Here is a 23,312-nt window from a genome sequence, read left to right as displayed (position 1 = left end):
AGCAAAAGCAGTTCTAAGAGGGAATATTATAGGAATATAGGACTACCTCAAGAAACAAAAATCTCCAATAATCTAACTTTGCACCTAAGGGAGCTAGAAAAAAAAGAACAAATAAAGCTCTCAAAGTTAGTAGAAGAAAAGAAATAATAGCAACCAGAGCAGAACTAAATGAAAGAGACAGAAACAATAGAACAGATTAATAAAACTAAGAGCTGATTATTTGAAAAGATAACATTGACAAATTTTTAGGTAGACTAATAACCAAGAAAAAAGAGAAGGCTCTAATCATCAAAATCAAAATGCAAGAGGAGAAATTAAAACTGACACCACAGTACAAAGGGTAAGAGACTAACAAGAAATATATGCTAACAAATTGGACAACCTAGAAGAAATGGATAAATGCCTAGAAACAACTATCTTCCAGGACTGAATCATGAAGAAATAGAAAATCTGAATGAACCAGTTATGCTGAGATTGATTAGTAATGGAAAACTTCCCAACAAGCCAAAGTCCCAAGACCAGGTAGTTTTGCTGGTGACTTCTACCAAAATTTAGAAAGATTTAACACCTATCCTTTTCAAACTCTTCCAAAAAATTGAAGAGGAGGGAATACTTCCAAACTCATTTTATGAGGCTAGCATTACCTGGATAACAACCCAGACATGGATACCATATAAAAGATTTTTAAAAATTATAGGGCAACATCATTGATATGAACATTGATGCAAAAATTCTCAACAAAATGTTAGCAAACTGAATGCAACAATACATTGAAAGGATCATAAGCCAAGATCAACTAGGATTTATTCAAGGGATGCAAGGAATGGTTCAGCATCCACCAGCCAACCAACATGGTACAACACATTAACCAAATGAAGGAAAGAATTGCATGATCATCTTTATAGATGCAGAAAAAGCATTTGACAAATTTAAACATTTGTGATAAAAACTCTCAACAAAGTGGCTACAGAGGGAATGTACCTCAACATAACAAAAGCCATATATAGTAAACACACAGTTACCATTATACTCAGTGGTGAACAGCTATAAGCTTTCCCTCTAAGATCAGGAACAAGACAAGGATGCCCACTGTCACCACTTTTATTCAACATAGTGTTGGAAATCCTAGCCACAGCAATTAGCAGGAAAAAGAAATAAAAGGCATCCAAATTGGAAAGGAATAAGTAAAATGGTCACCACCTGAAGATGACAGAATACTATACATAGAAAACCCAAAAGACTCCCCCATTTTTTGATTGGGATTTATTTTTTGTTGTTGAGATGTAAGGGTTCTTTATGTATTATAGGTGTCAATTCCTTATCCAGGTATATGATTTGAGAAACAATTTGAGAGAATTTATTTTTAGCAGACTTGCACTGCAAGAGGTCTTGAAGTTATTTAGGCAATAGAAAAATTACTAACAGATGGAAATTTGGATCTGTGAAAAGGAATGAAGAGTGTAAGAAATGGTAAAATATGGAGTAAATGTAAGACATTTTCTGCATTTTTAAACTTTTCAAAAGAGTTGATTAATTAAATCAAAAGTAATAACAATGAATTGGTGGCTTATAGTATACATAGAAGTAGATTGGTGTCAGTAGCATAAAGAATGGTACAGGAGAATGGGAAGTATGGTATTGTTAGGTCCTTATACCATATACAAAGGGGCATAATATTTATTTGAAATGTGTATATTTTAGAGCAATTGCTGTAAAAAAAGAAAAATAACTTATAAGCTATAGGGGAGATGAATTGAATATTAAAACCTAATCAGTCCACAAGAAAGTAGGTAAAGATGAAAAAAAGGAATAAACAGGAGATGAAACAAAAATAGCAAAATAGTATATTTAGATCTCTTTTTGATAATTACATTAAATATAAATGATCTAAATCTAGTTAAAAGGCAGATACTCAGATTGGCTAGAAAAGCAGTTGTCAAATATATGGTGTTGAGAAACTTTGAATATAAAGATAAAGATAGACTAAAAGTACAGATTGCATCTGGCTCATATGTAGTAATAGGGACTTTATTTATACTTATCATGAAACAACTCCCTGTTCCATAAAACTAAGTACATAAAATAACAGTTCTGAAGACACTGCATGTGAAGCAATGAGAGTCAGGGATCTCTGAGTGATAAGAAACAAGTGAGGTGAGCCTGCAATTGCCCTAGTCTGTTGCATAGAGAGACTTACCAGGATGTGGCACAAGCAGTGGCAACTGAGGTGTGGAGCTTGCCACATTCCCCTGGTTGAGGAGATGTTGCTCTGGAACTGAGTTGCAAATTATAACAGCAAGTCTTGAAAGAAACAATATATTTCCAAGTTACTTAACTGCATCCCAGAACAAAGTTCAGGAATATTTATAGGGCTGGGAAACACCAGCACACAAGTGCGTGTCATTCAGTTAAAGATTCCCATAGATGCACAGGAACATAAAAACATGAGAATAATCTATCATGGGGGCACAGAATTGATACAGATGATAGAATTAACTGAGGATTTTAAAACTATTTGTTATAATTATATTCCATATGTTCAGAAAGTAAGAAACATATAAGATGCAAAAAGATCCATATAGAACTTTTAAAGATAAAAAACTACATCTGAGATGAAAAGTATAGTGGATGAGATAAATCACAGATTAGATCTTGCAGGAAAAAGATTAAGTGTGTATATACTTCCAGAAGTAGTTGCCAAAAACTTTCCAAATAAGTTTTTTTCAAATGCCTTTTAATGTTTATTTATTTTTATTTATTTTTTTAAACTTTTTTTTAATGTTTTTTTTTGAGAGACAGACAGAGACAGAGCACAAGTGGGGGAAGGGCAGAGAGAGAGGGAGACAAAGAATCTGAAGCAGGCTCCAGGCTCTGAGCTGTCAGCACAGAACCCAGTGTGGGGCTCGAACCCATGAACCATGAGATCATGACCTGAGCTGAAGTCGGACACTTAACTGACTGAGCCATCCATGTGCCACCAAATAAATTTTATTAAGATGAAACCACAAACCAGAACTTCCCAAATAAATTTTATTAAGATACAACCATAAACAAGTTCCATGAGCTACCAAGTTTAAGAAATATAAAGGAAACTACCCCGAGGCTTATCATAATCAAATTACCAAATACAAATGATAAAGAGAAAATCTTAAAAGTCAGAGAAAAAATAGACATGATCAAGTTGTGTGCATAGGAACAAAGATAAAGATGACATTAGATTTCTTGTCAGAAACAATATAAGCAAGAAAACAGTGGAATAATATGTTTAATGTATTGAAAGATGAAAAAAATCAACCTAGGATTCTGTACCTGGCAAAAATATGTTTCAGAAACAAACATGTTGAAAATTTATTTTCAAACACAGAGAAGCTGAAGAAATTAATTGCTAACACCCTCTTCCCCCACCCCCCCCTTAAGGAAGATTTTAAAGTATGTCCTACAGACAGCAGGAAACTGATACGAGTTGAATAAAAATAAAAACAAAGCCAAAAGACCCACAAGAAATGGTAACTACTTGGGTAAATATATGGAATTTGTTATTTTTTTTAAAGGATTTTATTTTAAAGAGAGAGTGTGAGTGGGGGAGAGGGGCAGAAGGGCAGAGAGAGAGAGAATCCCAAGCAGGTTCATGCTCAGCACAGAGCCTGACATGGGGCTTGATTCCATGACCCTAGTATCATGACCTAAGCCAAAATCAAGAGTCAGTCAACTGACTGAGCCACCCAGGAGCCCCTAGAATTTGTTTCTTATTTAATCTCTTTAAAATATATTTGCTTAAAGTAAAAATATTAACAAGCTATTGTATGGTTTATAACATACATAAAAGTAAAATGCCAGATAACAGCGTAAAGGCTGAGGGAAAAAAGGAAATATAGAGATTCTTATACTCTACATTAGATGGTAGATCATTTAAAGGTAGACTGTGATAAGTTAGAGATCTATATTGTAAACTCTAATGCAGCCACTAAAATAGGAAAACAGTCATAACTAATAAGCCAAAGTAGAATTTAATCATGCAGAAATTAATACAATAGAAGTCATGACAACATGAAAAGGGAAAAATCATTTGGGACAAATACTGTATAAAATAAATAGTAAGATGATATGTTATTATGAATAACCATATTAAGTACAAATATAAATATTCTAAACATCCCTATTTAAAGGCCAAGATTGAATAAAAAGATCCAACCATTTACTTGGCTATAAGAAGTACTTTTAACTATAAACACAAATAGATTAAAAGTAAAAAAGTAGAAAAAGATGTAACATGTTAACCTAGTTGAAAGAAACTTGGACTGAGTTTATTAATTTCAGACGAAGGAACTTGCAGTATTATCTGGGGTAAAGAAGATCATTTCATAATAATGGGGTCATTTAATCAAGAGGACATAGCAGGCTTAATGTTTATACACTTAAACCGAGCTTCAAAACATGCAAAACAAAATGAGCAGAAATGCAAAGAGAAATTCACAATTATAGCCAGAGATTTCAGTCACCCCTCTCAATAATGGATATAACAAGTGGGCAGAAAATTACCAAAGATACAGTTGAGTTGTTGAGTTGAGAATTCAATTCAACTTGACCTAACTGGATTTAGAGAACACTCTACTCAAGAAGAGCAGAAAATACATTTGTTCAGAAGTTTACACTGAACATTTACCAAGATAGACTATATTTACCAAGATTGGGCTATAAAAGAAGTGTCAATAAATTCAAAAGGATTGAATTCATAAAGAATCTCCCAGACCACAGTGGAATTAAATTAGAAATCATTAATAGAAAGATCCTTGGAAAATTTCCCAAATGTTTGGAAATTAAATAGCATGTTTATAAATAATCCATTGTTAGAAGAAATCAAAAAAGAAATTGGTAAATATTTTAAACTGAATGAGGATAGAAACAGCATTTTAAAAGATAATGCTAAAACAGAGGGAAATCTATAGCTCTAAATATCTGTATTAGAAAAGAAGACAAATCTCAAATGACTTCAGCTTCTATCTTAAAAAACTAGAAAAAAGAAGAGTAATTTAATCTCAAAGGAAGCAGAAGAAAATAGTAGATAATCTGAATAGCTCCCTATGATTTAAAGAAATTGAAATTGTAGTTAAAAGTCTGCCCACAAAGAAAGCTCCAGGTCCAACTAGTTTCATTGGTGAATTGCACAAAACACTATAGGAAGAAATACTATCATTTCTGTATCATCTTTTCTAAAATATTTGAAGTGGAGGGAATATTTTCCAAAGCCTATGATGCCAGCATTGCTGGGGAACCAGAACCAGACAAAGACATCATAAGAGAACTTTAGAATAATACTGCTTGCAAGCATAGATGCAAAACATTTAAGCCAAATTTCAGCAAATCAAATTCAACTGTGTATTAAAAGGTTAATATGTCATGACCACTTGGGGTTTATCCCAGGAATGCAAGGTTGGCTTAACATTCAAAAAAACCCATATAATTCACCATATTTACAAACTAACAAGTAAAAATCATGGTGTGGAAAAATCACTTGACTAATCCAGTAACCTTCCTGATTGAAAAAAAAAAAAAAAACCTTTACAAAACTAAGAATAGAAGTGGGATTCCTCAATCTGATAATGGACATTCATGACAAACCTAATTTGCTGACATTGTACTTACCGGTGAAAGGTTAAATACTTTCTTTATGATATAAGGAAGAAGAGAGAGATGTTTATTTTTACCATCTTATTGAATATTGCCCTGAGGTTCTAGCTAGTGCAATCAGGGAAGAAAAAAATGTTATTCACATGAGAAAGGAAGGAATAAAACTATCCTTATTCACAGATGACCTGACTGTATATGTAAAAATCTCACAATACTATTAGCACCAGTTGAATGAGTTTAAGGATACAAGATTAATATACAAAAATCAGTTGTGTTTCTATAAAGTAGCAAGGAACAATCAGAAGTTCAAGTAAAAAATACCATTTACAACAATACAAAAATATGAAATACTGATTAATCTAACAAAATATGTTAAAGAAAATTGAGAACTACAAAATACTGTTGAGAGAAAGCGAAGGATACTGAAATAAATTGAGAGATACAGTTGTTCCTTATTCACAGATTTTGTATTTTCTTTTTATTTTTATTAAAAAAATTTTTTTTTAAATATTTATTTCTGAGACAGAAAGAGACAGAACATGAGCTGGGGAGAGGAGAGAGAGAGGGAGACACAGAATCAGAAGCAGGCTCCAGGCTCCGAGCTGCCAGCACAGAGCCCGACGCGGGGCTTGAACTCACAAACCATGAGATCATGACCTGAGCCGAAGTCGGTCGCTCAACCGACTGAGCCACCCAGGCGCCCCTGTATTTTCTTTTTAATGTTTATTTTTGAGAGACAGTGAGACACAGTGCGAGTGGGTGAGGGGCAGAAAGAGGGACACAGAATCTGAAGCAGGCTCCAGGCTCTGAGCTGTCAGCACAGAGCTCAATGTGGGGCTCGAACCAGGGAACCATGAGATCATGACCCGAGCCGAAGTTGGACGCTTAACCGACTGAGCCACCCAGGCGTTCCACAGATTCTGTGTTTTGAGTTGACCTATTTGCTGAAATTTATTTCTAATCCCCAAATCAATACTTGGAGTGCTTTGCAGAGTGGCACAAAATTTGAGTTGCCCGATATGCGCAGTCTGAATTCAGGATGAACAAGGTGACATTCTGTTTTCTTGTTCTAGCTGTCATGCATTAAGCAGGTGTCCTTGGTTTATTTAGTGCCACATTTTTAGCATTTTTGTGGGTTTTTTTGTTGGTGATTTAGCTGTTTAAAATGGCTCCTAAGCATGGAAGTGCTTTGTAGTCTTCCTAAGCATAAGAAAGTTGTAATGTACCTTATGGAGAAGATACATGTATTTAGATAAGCTTTGTTCAGGCAAAGGTTACAGTGCTGTCAGCTCTGAGTTTAGTGTTAATGAATCAACGATATATACTAGATAGGGGGTCTTCAACCAGAAACACATGTAAAACTAGGTTATGTATTGATTGAGAACAATTTCATGACCAGAGGTATGTAGGAACCTGTCTTTCCCTAGCAGCAATGGTTTGGTATTTGATAATTCACTGTTCATGGTGACATTCTAGAACATAATTATCATTAGATATTATTATTCCAGTAATGAGAATTAGTTGTATATCTTGTACATGAGTTGGAAAACTCAACGTTGTTAAAATGTTGATTTTCACCAAATTAATCTATAGATTCAAGGGACTTCTCTAATTTTTGCAGGCATGTTTGCCTAAAATAAAATTCATATGTAAATATGAGAATTTAGAATAGCCAAAATAAATGTGAAAAAGAACAGTGTTGGGGGACAATACTACCTAATTTCAAGAAATACTATAGGGGCGCCTGGGTGGCTCAGTCGGTTGAGCGTCTGACTTCAGCTCAGGTCATGGTCTTGCAGTTTATGGGTTTGAACCTTGCGTCAGGCTCTGTGCTAACAAACAGCTCAGAGCCTGGAGCCTGCTTTCAGATTCTCTCTCTCCCCCCTCCCCTGCTCATGCTCTGCCTCTCTCTGTCTCTCTAAAATAAATAAATGGTAAAAAAAAATTAAAAAAGAAATACCATAAAGCTGCAGTAAAAATAGCATTGGCATAAAGATAGACAAATAAATCAATGAAACATAAGAGGTAGTCCAGAAGTAAGCCCACTTAGATGTAAATAATTGATTTTGACAAAGCCATAAAAAGCAATACAGTGGAAAAAATACAAGTGTTTTTCACATATACTGCTTGAGCATTGGATATTAATATATAAAAAATGGAATTGAATCCATACTTTGCAACATATATGAAAATTAATTCAAAATGGCTCAGGGACTTAAATGTGCAACCTAAAACTATAAAGCTTGTAGAAGAAAACTTAGGAGAAAATCTTAGAGCCCTGAACTAGGTAATGATTTCTTAGATACAACACCAAGAGCATAATATATAAATGGATAAGTTGATAAACTAGATTTTATTAAAGTCTGCTCTTCGAAAGACACTGGTAAGAGAATGAAAAGAGATGACACATTGTGGGAGAAAATCTTTGTGAAACATATAACTGATTAATGACTCATATTTGGATTATATAAAGAACTCTACAAATAAAACAATAAGAAAAATAACCTAATTAAAAATGGGTAAAATATTCAGGTGGACACTTCACTGTAGGATAAATACAGAGAGTGTGTCAAAGATGAAAAGATGATCAACATCAGTAGTCAGTAGGGAAATGCAAATTAAAACCACAGTGAGATACCATTACACAGCTATTAGAATAACTAAAGTTATGAAGGCTAACCATATCAAATGTTGGTAAGGCTGCCATATTTTAGCTGTGTTTAAATCCCAAGGTGGTTTCCTTTGTAAAAGTTAGGGATTGTAGACATGACACGGCCTGTTTTAAGTTAGGTTCTTGAGCATCTTCTTGTTTACAGAACCGTGGTGGCCCTATAAAGACTAGAAAGGACAACAACAATTAGAGTCTAAGACTTTTACACTATAAATCATTCCCTACTTTTGGTATGACTTTGTAAAATAACTTCTTTAATACAAAGCTTAATCTGTATGTTTAGTGTAAAAAAGGTAGAACAGTGGGATACTTGAAAGTAGAAAGTGAAGAGTCCCTCTGTTCCCTGCCAGTTCCATTTCTCCCGTAATACACAGGCACATGTTTGATGTAAAAAAATAAAAATAAGACTAGACAGTAGGCTGTTGTATCTGTTTTTCTTTTGACCTCTTGTAATGTTTGCCATGTCAGTGCATAAGCTCTGTACCTCATCTTTGCAAGGTTGCACATCCCATTGTAGTTTATTTAATTACTTATTGATAGGTAAATATTTAGCTTGTTTATAATTCTTGGTAATACAGTCTTGCTATACAGATTGTCACTGTGTATATTTTATGTGAGTCTGTAGAATTGCTGTTTTAAAGATAGATGCAAATGAAACTATAAACAGTATTGTCAGATTGCTCACTAGAAGGTTTGTACTAAGTTATATTTGCATCGGTAGAGTTTGCATCCATTTTCCCACATCCTGGCCAATACTTACATGATCATTTTTTCATATATATATCAGTTTAATATGGTAAGTTACATTTCACTGGAATTCGATTTTTTATTTGTTTAGACGTTAGTTTTTTGAATAGATGTGTTCACTCAAATTATATTGTGAGTTGATTGTGCATACCTTTGTCCCTATTCCTATTGGATTAAAAAATCGATTCATATCATCTTTGTATTTTATAGTTGTTAAACAATTTTTCTTTACATGTTGCAAGTATTTCTCCAGTTTGTAGACATTTTTAGCATCATTTATGGTATGTTTTGCTCTATGGAAGTTTTATATTTTTATGTTGTTAAATCTGTCAGTTTATCCCACTGTAGCTTCTAGGTTTCTCTTCTTATCTAGAAAAGCCTTCTGCCTTACAGGATTATGACAAGTATTTAGCCAGTTTCTTGTGCTTTTGCCCTATTTTTATATTTGCATTTTAATACTTAGGGAATTTATTTTTGTGTTTATATGAGGTAGGAACTTAAATTTTTCCCTAATAGGCAATTATATCAGAGGAGTTTGATTCTTGGATAGTGATTTTGCTTGGACAACCTTAGGTTATAGTCTAATTTGAAGTTATAAGGTTTGTTTTAGTTATAAATATGGATAAGTAATTCTATTTCTCCTAGAAGGCAAGAACCTGTAGAAGGTAAATATCTTTGCTTTTTTGACTCTGTGTTTTTTTTTTCCCCCCCCTTTATTTACTTGGGAATTAGGATGAGTCACTTCCAATAGCAGGGCATAGGGGAAGGGAAGCCAGCAAAGAGACATAGACACTGTGTCCAAGTCATTTCTGGGACCAGGGATGGAAACGGATTCTTCTGTGGAGAGACTTGCCTTGGCAGGTGAGGTAGACCAAGACTTTATTAGCAACAGCTCTGGCTGCAATTTAACTACTTTAAAAATGTTGCTATTGTGAGTTCTGGCTTAGGAAACTTTTGGTGTTTTGATGGATTCTGGTCAGTTTTTTCTGCGCTTTCCTTCTATGCATTCTATTTTCTGCTAATAATCTACTTGTATTTGATGGAATGTGATGTTTTCTGTGCTTTCTCCTGCATGTGTGCTTAGACAGGCTTGGATTGTCTTTCTCTCTTCTCCCCTTGCTAGCTTGGTGAATTCCCACTTTCTTTAATATAATCACCACCTCTTAAAACCTGCCTTTTAATCCCTCCTCCCCCTAAGAAGTCCCTGTAACAGCCTTATTGTAGCACTTACATTGTAGTATTGTATTTGTTTATTATATGTATCTGTTTCTTGTACCCTTCTGAGCTCTTTTGGGACAGGGATTTTTGCTTGTTGATTGAAAAGTCTGAGCTACATTATTTTCATATAGTGTGAAGATTTAAGTCCCAGAGAGGACATTTCATAAAGATATAAAAAGTAGGGTATATCTCAAAAAGAATAGAGTATATCTACTTTTTGTTGCCTCTGCTGGTACTGTTAAATATCTGTTTACCAGTGTTACTCACCAAAGTTATGGAGAATTACATGTAAACAAATTTCATATCAACAAAAATAGAATATTCCAAAACAAATATGACAAAAATGTTTTTTTATATCACAGCTGGGAATTTTTCAGAGGAAACAAACTTCTGATGTTATAAGTCAATGGAAAACATAACAAATACATGTTTCTTACAGAATGTTAAAGAAGTCTATTTGTATGAATAAAATCAGTGTATCCTAACAGATTTAAGTTTATTTTTTGAGAGAGAGAGAGAGAGAACAAGGAAGAGGCAGAGAGAGAGGGAGAGACAATCCCAAGCAGGCTCTGTGGGTGCAGAGCCTGATGCAGGGCTTGATCCCACGAGCTGTGAAATTCATGACCTGAGCCAAAACCAAGAGTTGGACTCTTAACTGTCTGAGCCACCCAGGTGCCCCTAGAACATTTTAAGCTAGAATATTTTAGTTTGGAAGGCTGTGAAAAAGGGTTTATAAAAACTGTATCAATGTTTTCATAATTTGATGATGTTTTAACAAATTGTTTTTAATCAGAATAATAATAGATTCTTGTCATTGTGTGTCTTGCATCATCTCATTCAACTCATACTATTATATAGTAGTATAAAAACAACTATTATTTCTGTTTTGCTGTCTAGGAAAGTGAGTTTTCGGTACTTTCTCAAAGTCATATAGCTATCAGTAAGTGGCAGAGATGTCCAAACAGGATCCTAACCATCATAGGGCAGTTGCTCTCTCAAAATGGTCAAGACTTAGATTGTGAAATCCATTATCATTAAAGTAATTTAATTATTTTTTTGCATATGAGGTAAATATTTTATTTTTTAATTTAAAAAGTTTTTAAAAATCTAATTTATTGTCAAATTGGCTTACTACAACACCCAGTGCTCATTCCAATAAATGCCCTCCTCAATGCCCATTATCATTAATTTTATTTACTTCTAAGTAGACTTCTGTTCCAGCCACCTAACTGACTTGAAGCCTATTTCAAAATATCTTTAGGGAGGACATTCTTAGGTCTCTTGAAAATGTATACCTGTGCAACATTGTATGTATTTCTCACTTTTTGCAATGTTGACTTTTCTAAAAAGTTAGATAGAAAGCTAATTTGTGGATCTCAACTTTTATAGACCAATTTGTTTTGTAGTTTGATAAATGCTTCATTAAAATTTTGGTCTAACTTTTAATTATTGCTCTACTCTGTCAAGTAGTTAATACTAATAAGATTTCTGATTAGATAGAGGAATATCTATTCAAAATAAAGTTCTAACCATTTTGTAAAATAAACAGTTACAACTAGGACTAATTAGTTGTAAATTTAATAAGTTTAAACCTTTGAATTTTAGTTATAAAGCTTTACCTAAGTGAGATCCTTCGTGCATTTGCATACCTTTCACACCAAAACCTCAGTTATACATTAAAATGTTTTACTGGATGCATGTTCTTTTTATGAAGCAGAGAATCAAAGTTAATGGAATGTAAGTTTAACACCATGTTATTAGTTGGTACTTTTCTTAAAGGATTTAGATCAGGTTTTCTTTTTTCTTTTTTTTAAATTTTTTTTTTCAACGTTTATTTATTTTTGGGACAGAGAGAGACAGAGCATGAACGGGGGAGGGGCCGAGAGAGAGGGAGACACAGAATCGGAAACAGGCTCCAGGCTCTGAGCCATCAGCCCAGAGCCTGACGCAGGGCTCGAACTCACGGACCGCGAGATCGTGACCTGGCTGAAGTCGGACGCTTAACCGACTGAGCCACCCAGGCGTCCCGTAGATCAGGTTTTCTAACCAAACAAGTATACAGAGCTATAAACTTACCATTTTTTAAAAATGTTTATTTATTCCGAGAGTGAGAGAGTGTGCAAGCAGGGGAAAGGCAGAGAGGGAGCGAGAGAGAGAATCCCAAGCTGGCAGCGCAGCATCCTATGTGAGGCCTCTGTTTCACAGAGTGCGAGATCATGACCTGAGCAGAAATCAAGAGTCAGATACTTAACTGACTGAGCCACCCAGGTGCCCCTATACTTACCATTTTACTCACATTTTAATATATTAAAAGCCTATGCTATTAAAATTTTTCACTATAAAATTGTAACATTATGCTTGCTGTGCTGCTAATAATTTTTGCATTGTAGAAGGTGAATGTGTAGCATTGTTGAGTTGTGAAAATTGTATAGTAGTATAAATGCTATTAAACTGTTATTGAAAATTGGCTGATTTTTATCAGACTTTAGTATTTCTCATTTTTAACAAATTGTCATTTTTCTTTTGCTTTTTGATATTCAGTTATCTGTGTTATCTATTGTACTTGAGTTATTTAATGCCATGGTATGTAAGGACTGAAATTAGTTGTGGTCCAGGTCACTTTGTATTTTATATAGTGACTGACTGTCTGGTACACTTTATAAAATTCACGGTGGGATAAGTAAGATGCAGATTTCCTCAAACCTCTCTTGACTTACTCTTGTCTTTTTTGTGCTGTTCCAAAAAGTAACAATTACTGTTTTTTTATTTTGTTTTTGTTTTTTGCTTTTTTGTTTTGCAGGCCACATAGGGTGTGGTTTAATTGTAGAATCAGCTGCCAGCTGTATTGGTCCTACAGGTGGTTGCTTAGGTTCTCTTTTACTGTGCCTTACTAGGTATTTATGTCGTTTTTTAATCAAATAATTTCTTAACTGTAATGATTGTGATCAAATTATTGTACTAAATTATTGGTCCTATAAAGAGTATTAAAAAGTTAAGAGAACACTGTTTTGTCCATTAAACTTGCCACAGAAAGTTTATAGATAAAGTTCCTAAAACCAGCTATTTCCATTCATTTAACGTATGCTCCACACATGGTGGCTACAGTTTTATTGGGCAGAAAGTAATCCATTTGCGTGTTTTATGCTTAGATTTTAAAGTGTTGCTTAGTGCTGATTTGTAGGGGATGAAAGAAAACTAAAAAGCAGTTAATGTGTCTATAAATGAGATGAAGGAATAATATAGGATAAAGTAATTTAATATAGTATTAGGAAAATAATTTGAAGCTGTAGTATTTAGATTACTATACATTTAAAAATCTTAACGTCAAGATAATCTGGGGGTTAAGTAGGATAGATTTATTACCCTTATTTTACAGGTGAAGCGTAGAAGGCTTAGTTTAATTAAGTAAGAATCATTAAGACCTTACAGGTTAGGGAAGGATTTCTTAAATAAGACATAGAAAGCAAAGATTGGTAAATAATAATATATAAAATAATCAATTAAAAAAAAGATGGAAGCAATTCCCAAAAAAGGAGGCCCAAATGATCAATAATATGAAAAGACGATTATCTTCACTAGGAAAATGGGAATGCAAATTAAAATAATAATGGGGATAACAAAAAATGTCAAATATCAGATTATCAAAAATTAAAATGCCTGACCATTCAAGTTTGAGGGGAAGTGGTAATTCTCATACTGCTAGGGGAAGGTAACGTGGTATACTCACTCTGCGTGCCATTTGGCAACATGTTTTTACTCGTAAGAGTAAAGAATTGAAGCAACCTAAATGTCTATTAGTAGGGGAAGGGATTAAAAAACCAATATGATATTGTGATAGAAATTATTATTATTATTTTTTAAGTATTTTTTTATTTTTAACATTTATATATTTTTGAGAAACAGAATGTGAGTGGGGAGGGGCAGAGAGAGGGAGACACAGAATCCGAAGCAGGTTCCAGGCCCTGAGCTGTCAGCACAGAGCCTGATGTGGGGCTTGAACCCACGAATCAGGAGATCATAATCTGAGCTGAAATTGGAGGCTTAATTGACTGAGCCGCCTAGGCTCCCTGTGATGGAAATTATACAGCAGTTAAAAGTAATACAATGGATTTATATAAGTTATAATATCAAAAACATAATTGAAGATTGAAGAAAGTAAGTTATGAAAATTATGTTAATATTATGTTATTACTATTATGTTAAATTATGTTAATATTACTATTAATGTGACTACAAAACCACGTGTATATGTATACATGTATATCAAGACTATATATTTTTTCGTGGACATACATGCATGCATATATAAACGTATTTTAAAATATCCCAGAGGGATATATTCTGAATTTTTTTTTTTAATGTTTACTTAATTTTGAGAGAGAGACGGAGACAGAGTCTGAAGCAGGCTCCAGGCTCTGAGCTGTCAGCACAGAGCCCAATGCTCGGCTGGAACTCAAAAACTGCGAGATCATGACCTGAGCCAAAGTCGGATGCTTAACTGACGGAGACACCCAGGCGCCTCCCAGAGGGATATATTCTAAATTCATATAGTAGTGGTTTCTGGAAAGGATAAAGGGAGCTTAACTGGAATATAATACTTTTCTTTTAATAAAATTAAAACAGTCATGGAAAAACTGATTTCAGTTCTAGGTGGTAGGGACACGGACATTGGTTAAATTATCCTTTTTGCTTCTTTTAAAATTTCGTTAGAAAATGAAAAGGAAGTTGCTAAAAAATAATAGTTGGAAGAGCTAGTACTTAGACTTGATTCCCAAGTCTAGAGCTCTTACAGTTAATATGCTGCCTCAAAATTAGAAGGAAAAAAAATCAGACCAAAAGATAAAAAAGGTTGGGGCACCTGGCTGGCTGTTGGTAGAGCATGCAGCTCTTGATCTTGGGGTCATGAGTTTGAACCCCATGTTGGGTGTAGAGATTTCCGAAGAAATAAACTGGAAAAAATGATTTAAGAAGGTAGAAAGAATTTAGTTTTATGGTAATAAGAATTGGGAGAATTGTGTTTATTATAAATTTTTTTTGAGAGGAAAGGGAAGTTATAAATTAAAAATCATTATAATATAATTTAAAAATCTTTAAGCATGTTGTTATCAAAAAATATAGAGAGGGCAACTTAGGTACTTAGGGAGAAAGTTACCTTAATTTACTGTTTAAAATGTGATACATATTTCTGTTGCATGTAATGGAAGACTGTAGATGATTTGATTTTTTTATATAAAATTCATGAAAATAATTTAATCCAAATTTACAATCTAACTTCAATCAAAAAAAGTCAAAACTAGCTTTTCATCCATTTTGTAAAGTCATTCTTCACAAAAACTTTACAGCCTTTTTATTTACAGCTTCTCTCCAAGATAAAATGGCAAACCCCAAAGAGAAAACTCCAATGTGTCTGGTAAATGAGTTAGCCCGTTTCAATAGAGTCCAACCCCAGTATAAACTTCTGAAAGAAAGAGGGCCTGCTCATTCGAAGGTAAGGTTATGAAGAGAGGTGGTGAGACATGCTTATCAAAGTCTATCAGATTTGTCATCACAGGTTTTAATTGTGCTTCATTTTGCGGGGGAGGGGCAGCAGGTTACCTGAAGGCTCTGAGTCCTATTTTACCAATGTTTAGAAGTCTGTAACTGAACAATTTTATAGCTCATTATGGTTTACAAAGCTCTTTCAGATATAGTACTTCACAAAAATCTTAATGAATCATGAAATGTGAATTTTTGATTTCTGTTTTGTAAATTAGGCAGAGAAAAGTTAATTGACTTGCTTAATAGTAGTTCATAAGTGCCAGTGCCAGCACTTGAATATGTGTTCTTTGGCTTCCAAGTGCAGTATTCTTTCCATGAAATTATAACTGCTAAATAAAAATGGAGACAGAGGAAATCTAGCAACAGTTACCAGTGAGACATCTTTCCCAATGTGATATGGAATTCTAAGTTATATCATTTATAAAAGTTGTATATACCAGTTATTATTGTTTATACATTCATGTATAATATTGTTCTTAAGTAGAAAAGCAGCTTATATTTATATATGTGACTTCATGCATATATGTTTATATGTATACATGTTACAAAGAAGTTTATAATCAATGCATTTATGTTTGAACTCTATTCATATGTTTTAAAAAATCTCAGTTGTACACAGATTTCTTTGATACATGGATTTGAAGGTTACGATAATTTTCATAAATTTTTGTATGTTGAAGTAATTGATTCTCTAAAAGTTGGTTAATCAGTATAAAGCAGCTGGCTATTTATTATTTGTTTTCTAGCACCTCCTTCAAAGTAAGGAATAGAAGATGAAACTCAAATCCATTAATTCAGTTCCTTATTAGAAGCTTTTATGAAGATTTCTTGTCAACAGTTTAATTTATTCATAAATTAATGATTTATGAATATGATATGATTTATGATTCATATCATTTGTGTAGAGAAAAAAGTTGTGGCCTTGGTATACCTGTTAAGTCATTTATCCTGAGTCTCTTTTAGACGCATTAATTCATATTCATCTCATACTCTTTCTGCCCTTAATCACATTGAACTGTTTGCATTTCTTAGAATGTTTCATGTTTTTTTCATATCTCTCTCCTTTGCCTATCTTGTAGCACCTCCCTTCCTTGAGGGCCTTTTGTTCTTATTCATTTTTAAACACTTAGGTCACATACCACATCTTCTAAACTTCTGTGAAACTTCTCTGATCCCTGCCCTGGGCTTTCAGGAGGACCTGCCTTACGCAGGTGTAGACATTGTTGTGCTGTATGTAATGATGTATGTTGATCATTAGTCTTGTACTAGACTGAGCTTCTTTAGTGTTAATAAATACTTTATTCTTTTGTATTTTATGGTTCCTCTGGTGTCTGTCTTCGTAGCTCCTCATTTCTAATTCCAGGAATTCTTCCTTGAGATAGCTCTTCAGCTTTGAATTTCATGTGAATAGACTAACCTCCGCGTCCTCACATGGTGGTCATTTTGCTCACCTCTGGGTGGTTCCATCATGTTTCTCATGCCTCACTTTTACTCTGACTCATCATGTATTAATTTTTGTTGATTTCACTGTCTACAAAGATTATTGTTCCAACATGCTGACATTTCAGTTTCTTGGGCTTTTCTTATTATCTTGCTTCCATTCTCCTTCAGCCACTCATTCCTGTGATCATATTACTGACATTATCATTACCAATAATCGCAAGGCCCTCCAAAATTTTAATCTCAAGCATTCATCTCTCTCTTACACCTCCTAACTTTCTAGTTCATTCCCTCTATTTGACTTCAGTAGTTCTTCCATACCACAAATCCATTGATTTCTACCACTCTTTTACTCTTTCTCACTTCCCTCAGTCCTCACCTAGTTCTTAACCAGCTTAAATTCCAAATACCTTGTATAGACCCTCAGCAGTTTTGCTCCCCTTGATTAGCACTTGCTTGGCAAAATCCCGGCCTAAATCCAAACTCTGCCTTTCCTTCTGCACTGTGGATGGACTACCTGTAGGGCGGCCAGCCCCTCTATTTCTGTGCTAGATCCCAACTCCTCTCACCTATTCAAGGCTATTCCTCTAGCTTTCCCTCTCCTTCCCTCCCTTCCCTTTCTTCAATGTCATCAATTTCCCTCTCTAAAGGACCAGGTTTGTTGTGGTCCACCTTCTGGTTTCTAGACAGTCCCAGGACTCTCTTGGGTTCTAAGAAGATTTGGGGATTCTTTTGCTAACCTGTGTTGTTGCTCTGGGTGCTTTGGTCATAGACCACCCTATTTAGCTGTAGCTCATTTTTTTTTTTAAAGAGAAAGTACTGAAATAATTAGCAGATTCCTAAAGGAAATATAACATTTATGAGTCTAATTTTCTTTTTTTTTTTTTAATTTTTTTTTTCAACATTTATTTATTTTTGGGACAGAGAGAGACAGAGCATGAACGGGGGAGGGGCAGAGAGAGAGGGAGACACAGAATCGGAAACAGCCTCCAGGCTCTGAGCCATCAGCCCAGAGCCTGACGCGGGGCTCGAACTCACGGGCCGCGAGATCGTGACCTGGCTGAAGTCGGACGCTTAACCGACTGCACCACCCAGGCGTCCCGAGTCTAATTTTCATTATTAGTGTTAGAATTAATTTGCTGGGTCTGGATCCCTTTTGTGGAAAGCAAAGTCACTTTCATTGATGTATGTCTACCAGTAGTTTTGAGACATGTAATGTATTTTAATGAACTAAATGATTATCTCTGGCATCAAAAATTTAAACATAGCTCTAGCTCATTTGTTTTTTTGGGACATTAACCAGTTATATGACAATATACATATTTGTGTATGCATGCATATATGTTTTTATGTTATATACACACACACCTACAGTAGTGGTTCTCAACCTTGGTTGTTCATTGAAATCACAAGGAAGCTTTAAAAAATACTTATGCCTGAGTCTTAATCTCAGAAATTCTAATTTGATTGGTCTTGGATGAGGCCGAGACGTCAAGTTTTTTTTTTTTTTAAGCACTCAAGATGACTCACATGTGCATCCAGAGTTGAGAAACATAAATGTCTTCAAGGTAGTGTGGAATTATCTTTTCATACATACTTCTTGATGGGAAATAGTGATCTGTCTTATGTTTACATGCTTTCCTCTTTCCCACACTGAGTCTTATAGAATCTAAGCAGCTTATGGCAACTTTTAACCTATGACTATTAAATAAAAAATTACAGTGTTTTCCTTGCCCTCTTTTGTTTCTCTGCTCACTTTCAAGTTTAATTCAGAAGTAATTTAGTATACCTTATGTTAGTGTGACTTACTGTGATATTGCTGTATATCCTAGGTAACTAAATACAGTTCTTCATTTTTTTTATGGATTGTTGTTTGGATTTTTCATATCTCTAAAGAAGGCTACTATAATGTGAGTATAAAGAAAAGAGCCAGAAAGAACACAGAATGATATTTTCTTCTTTTCCTTTATTTCCCTGTTTTGAGAAGTTGTTGGTATGCATGAGTTAAGTGTTGAGAAAGCTCCAGGAGCGACACTTCAAGGAGGTTTACTTTGGAGTAGCTTTATTATTGAGGGAGACCGTATCATCCAGTGGTCTTGAAGCCAGATAGTCCTTTTTTTTTTTTTTTAAATCTTAGCTAGATTTGTCAGGCTTGATTTTTGCCCTACATAATCCAGCTAATGTAGCCTTGAGAAAGTAATTTAGAGTTTCAGTTGTCTTATCTGTAATTTTAGAAATTATGATATCTGTTCTAGTGTGGTGTAATGGAAGGATGATTTATAAATTCTTGGCAACTATGTTGATGATGGGAGTACTCAGATAATTATGTCATTGCTTGTTAGTAGTATATATGATTAAAAAAATCATTGGTAAAATATCTATTGAGTGTTTGCTATGTGACAGGCACTTTGCCTTTATTGGAGCTTCCTACTCTGGTGTCTTCTCTGATGATGTTTCCTTTTGGATATTGTGGATACAAGTCCTTTATTAGATATATGTTTGGCAAATATTTCCTCCTACTCTGTGGTTTATCTTTTCTTTTTTTAACAGTATTTTTTGAAGAGCAGTAGTTGTTAATTTTGATGAATCCCAATTTCTTCATTTGTTCTCTGTACAGATTGTGCTTTTGGCCTCATGTCCAAGAAATCTTTGCCTCATCAAAGATCATAAGATTTTCACGACATTTTTTCCTAGATATTTTATCACTTTAGGTTTGACATTTAGGTCTTACATTTAGATCTAATTGCCGTTTTGTGTTGATTTTTATATGCCATGTGAGATATGGAAGAAGGCTTATTTATTTCTTTGTAGATGCACGTCCAGTTGTTGACGAGATTACCCTTTCTTCACTGCATCACTTTTGCACTTTTGTCAAAAATCAGCTGTCCGTATATATGTTTATTTCTGGAGTCTGTTCTATTCTGTTGATTTGTTTTCTCATCTTTATGCAAATGCTGTGTTTTGTTTGCTGTGGTTTTCTAATTCTTGAAATCTGGTAGTATTATCCCTCTAATTTGGTTCTTTTTCAGAATTGTTTCTTTGCATTTTTATATGGATTTAAAGTCAGCTTGTCTGTTCTATGAAACACCCTGCTGGGATTGTGAATAGAACTGCTGTGAATCTGTAGCTCAGTTTGGGGCAAATTAACATGGTAGAAAAATTGAGTCTTCCAACCTGTGAACACAGTATCTCTCATTTATCTAGACATTATTTAATTTCTTTCAACAATATTTGTAGTTCTCAGTAGACAGGTATTTTATGTCTTTAGGTTTATGCTTAAATATTTCATATTTTTGATGCTATTTTAAAATTTTCAATTTCTTTAAATTTTTTTTTTTAATATTCATTTTTGAGAGACAGACAGAGACAGAGTGCAAGCAGGGGTGGGGCAGAGAGAGAGAGGGAGACACAGAATCCAAAGCAGGCTCCAGGCTCTGAGCTGTCAGCACAGAGCCCAATGCGGGGCTCGAACTCATGAACCATGAGATCATGACCTAAGACGAAGTCAGATGCTTAACTGACTGAGCCACCCAGGTGCCCCTAAAATTTCAATTTCTTTTTTTCTTTTGATGTTGACATTTGATTGATTTGATTTGATTTTTTAAAAATATAATTTATTGTCAAGTTAGCTAACATACAGTATATATAGTGTGCTCTTGGTTTCAGGAGTAGATTCCCATAATTCATCGCTTACATACAACATCCAGTGCTCCTCCCAACAAGTTCCCTCCTCAATGCTCATCACCCGTTTCCCCCTTCCCCCACCTCCCCCCACCAACCCTCAGTTTGTTTCTCTGTATTTAAGAGTCTTTTAAAGTTTGCCTCCCTGTCTGTTTGAAACTTTTTTTCCCCTTCCCTTCCCCCATGGTCTTCTGTAAAGTTTCTCAAATTCCACATATGAGTGAAAACTTATTGTCCTTCTCTGACTGACTTATTTCATTCAGCATGATACCCTCCAGTTCCATCCACATTGTTGCACATGGCAAGATTTCATTCTTTATCATTGCCAAGTAGTATTCCATTGTATATATAAACCACATCTTTTAAACTTTCAATTTCTAATTGTTCTTACTGATTTTGCTACCATATAAGAAGACACCAGTTTTTGTGTATGATTGATGTACTATACTCTGAAATCTTGCTAACCTCATTTATCAGTTCTAGTAGCCTTAAAAAAGTTTTTTTTTAAAAGATTTTATTGGTGGTTCCACATGTCATTTTGAATAAAGACAACTTTAAATCCTACTTTCCAATCTTAATGTCTTTTATTTATTTCTCTTGCCTGATTGGATTGGTTAGAATTTATAGTGCAATGTTGAATAGAAGTGGTTAGAGCAGGTATCTCTAACTTCTTGATCTTATGGGCAATATTTCAGTTTCCCCCCATTAATTATGATGTTAGGTGTACCTTTTTTTTTTTTTGGTAGATGCTTTGTATCAGATTGAAGAATTCCTTTCTACTTAATATTTACTGAGAGTTTTTAACATGAATAGATGTTGATTTTTGTCATGTTGGTCCTTCTGCATTGATTGAGATGGTAATATATGGTTTTTCTGTTTTTAATCTCAATGTTGTAAATTACATTGATTGATTCTCAGATGTAGAATCTACCCTTGAATTCCTGGGATAAAACACCTAGTTATAATGTATTAAAATACTTAGTTATAATCTCATTTCTATATTGATGGATTCCATTTGTTAATATATATGTATATTTTTAAGTTTTAATTTAAATTCCAGTTAGTTAAAATACAGTATAATATTAGTTTCAGGTATACAGTATAGTGATTCTACGCTTCCATACAATATCTACTCATCACAACAAGTGCACTACTTACTCCCCATCACCTATTTTACCCATCCCCCTACCCACTTCCCTTTTGGTAACCATCAGTTCTCTATAGTTAAGAGTCTGTTTCTTGGTTTACCTCACTCTTTCTTTTCTTCTCCCCCCCCCCCCTTATTCATTTGTTTTGTTTCTTAAATTCCACATGAGTGAAATCATATGATATTTGTCTTTCTCTGACTTATTTTGCTTAGCATAATACTCTGTAGCTCTATCCGGGTCTTTGCAAGTGGCAAGATTTCATTCCTTTTTATGGCTGAATAATACTCTATCGTATGTATGTATGTATATGTGTGTGTATATCTACATCTATATCTACATCTATATCTATATCATCTAAATCTAAATCTATGTCTATATCTATATCTACATCTATATATCTGTATCTGTATCAATATCTATCTGTCATCTTCTTTATTCACCAGTCAGTGGACATTTCAGCTCTTTCCATACTTTGGCTATTGTTGATAATGCTGCTATGAACATTGGGTGCATGTATCCTTTTGAATAAGTATTTTGTATCCTTTGGGTAGAGATTGCACCTAATGGTGCAATTGCTAGATTGTAGGGTAGTTTTGTTTTGTTTTGTTTTGTTTTTTTCTGTTCCAAGTTTTAATTTAAATTCTAGTTAGTTAACATATAGTGTAATATTAGTTTCAGGAGTAGAATTTAGTGGTTCATCACTTACATATAACATCCAGTGCTTATCATAAGTGCCCTTGTTTTTTTTCTTTTTTAATTAAAATTAAAAACATTTTAAAGATTTTTTTTATTAAAATATTAAAAAAATTTTAATGTTTATTTTTGAGAGAGGGAGAGAGAGAGACAGAGGAGAGAGAGAATGAGTGGGGGAGGGGCAGAGAGAGGGGCCAGAGGATCTGAAGCAGACTCTGCGCAGACAGCAGCAAGCCCGATGTGGGGCTCAAACTCATGAACCGTGAGATAATGACCTGAGTCAAAGTAGGACACTCAAATGACTGAGCCACCCAGGCACCTTAACAAGTGTCTTTCTCTTTATTTATCTACTTATTTTATTATAAAATTTTTAAAAAAAATACTTGAGAGAGAGGGAGACAGAGCATGAGCGGGGAGGGGAGGATGGGCAGATAGAGGGGGAGACACAGAATCTGAAGTAGGCTCCAGGCTCTGAGCTGTCAGCACAGAACCTGATGTGGGTCTCGAACCCACAAATATCGAGATCATTACCTGAGCTGAAGTTGGAC

At 34.4% G+C, this 23,312-nt stretch overlaps 1 protein-coding gene across 17 annotated transcripts in view; it reads left to right on the top strand.

The window, feature by feature from the left end:
- The window catches only part of STAU2 (staufen double-stranded RNA binding protein 2), a 311,608-nt gene that overhangs the window by 20,545 nt on the left and 267,751 nt on the right, over positions 1-23,312 (top strand). For 6 of the 17 annotated variants that reach the window (XM_019822791.2, XM_019822787.2, XM_045049926.1 and 3 more), the window contains exon 1: positions 15,607-15,752. The exons of 7 other annotated variants lie outside the window; for them this stretch is intronic. In XM_019822791.2, the coding sequence (XP_019678350.1) occupies positions 15,639-15,752 (114 nt within the window). In that variant the 5' untranslated portion in view covers positions 15,607-15,638. Of the gene's footprint in view, positions 1-9,778; positions 9,908-13,064; positions 13,159-15,606; positions 15,753-23,312 lie in introns of those variants that run through there. 4 more of the 17 variants (XM_023248477.2, XM_045049924.1, XM_006943271.4 and 1 more) reach the window with 3 other exon arrangements.

Source organism: Felis catus, chromosome F2 (assembly GCF_018350175.1).
Source record: "Felis catus isolate Fca126 chromosome F2, F.catus_Fca126_mat1.0, whole genome shotgun sequence".
Lineage (NCBI taxonomy): Eukaryota > Metazoa > Chordata > Mammalia > Carnivora > Felidae > Felis > Felis catus.
Note: the sequence above shows the minus strand (reverse complement) of the source record. Positions and strands in the feature narration are given on the sequence as shown.